Below are 1,097 nucleotides of genomic sequence, written 5' to 3'. Positions count from 1 at the left end.
GCGGAACCGAGATGTCCGCTGTGCTCGGATCTGGGTCGCCCGGCCGGTCACCACTGGGGAAGCCCAGCGTGTGCCCCCGCTGTCCGCAGTGGTAAAAAGAAAGCTCGAGCCTTGGGGGTGATGCCTCTCGGCCCCCCTCTTCTGCGGCTCGGAAAACGCCGGCGGGATCCTCGAATCCTGCCGGAAAGAAGGCAACAGCGGGACCACTGGGCCCCGCTGCAGCTCAGAGAAAGGGCGAAGCGGTGCCGTCGGGGCCTGCTAGTGCCGAGGGGGTTGTTATTCCCCCTCCTAGGGAAAGGGAGGACCTGGAGGAAGAGCCCATGGAAGCCGATTAAATGGCTTCCATCCTTCTCCAGGCTAATCTCAACCACTGCCGTCAGGCACAGGATCTCATGACCCAAAGCCTGGCGGAGTGGGGAAGGGGCTTGGCGGTCGCGGCCGAGCCATATTCGGTCCCTGCTCACCCCGCATGGGCGGGGGACGACGGGGGCACGGTCGCGATCTACAGCGTGTGGAGCCACGATATCCCTGTCTTTACTCTTACTGAGAGAGGACGGGGATTTGTGGCTGGGGAGTGGGGGGAGACCATCCTGGTGGGGTGTTATTTTTCACCCAACAGGCCTCTCTCCGAGTTTGAGGAGTACTTGGATGGGCTCGGCGCTGTGGTTAGGCGCTGGCATCCCCGTCCAGTACTGGTCCTGGAGGACTTCAACGCCAAGTCTGAGACTTGGGGTTCCCCCAGGACGGATGGTCGGGGAGAGGTCCTGGAAGAGTGAATGGCGGTGTGCGGGCTCCAGCTACTCAACCGGGGCTCGCAGCAGACGTGTGTGCGGCAGCACGGGGGGTCGATCGTGGACATTTCGTTCGCGTCCCCGGCTGCCGTGCCGCGTGTGTCCGGGTGGCAAGTCAGGGCGGACGTGGAGACGTTTTCTGACCATCGGTATGTCACCATGGTCGTCTCCACGTTTGGCCCTGGCCACCGAGACCGCCAGGGTGGAAACACCCCACCCCCGCAGGGCTGGGTCCTTAAGAAGATGGACCCAGACGCCTTGGTCGCCGCGGCCCACGTGGTGGCGTGGCTGCCTCCACCGGCCACG

General features: G+C 64.2%; 1 protein-coding gene across 1 annotated transcript; it reads left to right on the top strand.

Annotated features, from left to right (window-relative positions):
• Positions 1 to 335: 335 nt before the first annotated feature.
• LOC109863118 lies at positions 336 to 776 on the top strand. Its single transcript, XM_020443312.1, has one exon. The coding sequence runs from the start codon at positions 336 to 338 to the stop codon at positions 774 to 776; it is 441 nt and encodes a 146-aa protein (XP_020298901.1).
• Positions 777 to 1,097: the final 321 nt, after the last annotated feature.

Source organism: Pseudomyrmex gracilis, unplaced genomic scaffold (genome assembly GCF_002006095.1).
Source record: "Pseudomyrmex gracilis isolate BER0280 unplaced genomic scaffold, ASM200609v1 scaffold_3241, whole genome shotgun sequence".
Classification (NCBI taxonomy): domain Eukaryota; kingdom Metazoa; phylum Arthropoda; class Insecta; order Hymenoptera; family Formicidae; genus Pseudomyrmex; species Pseudomyrmex gracilis.
This window is presented reverse-complemented; position numbering and strand designations above follow the sequence as displayed.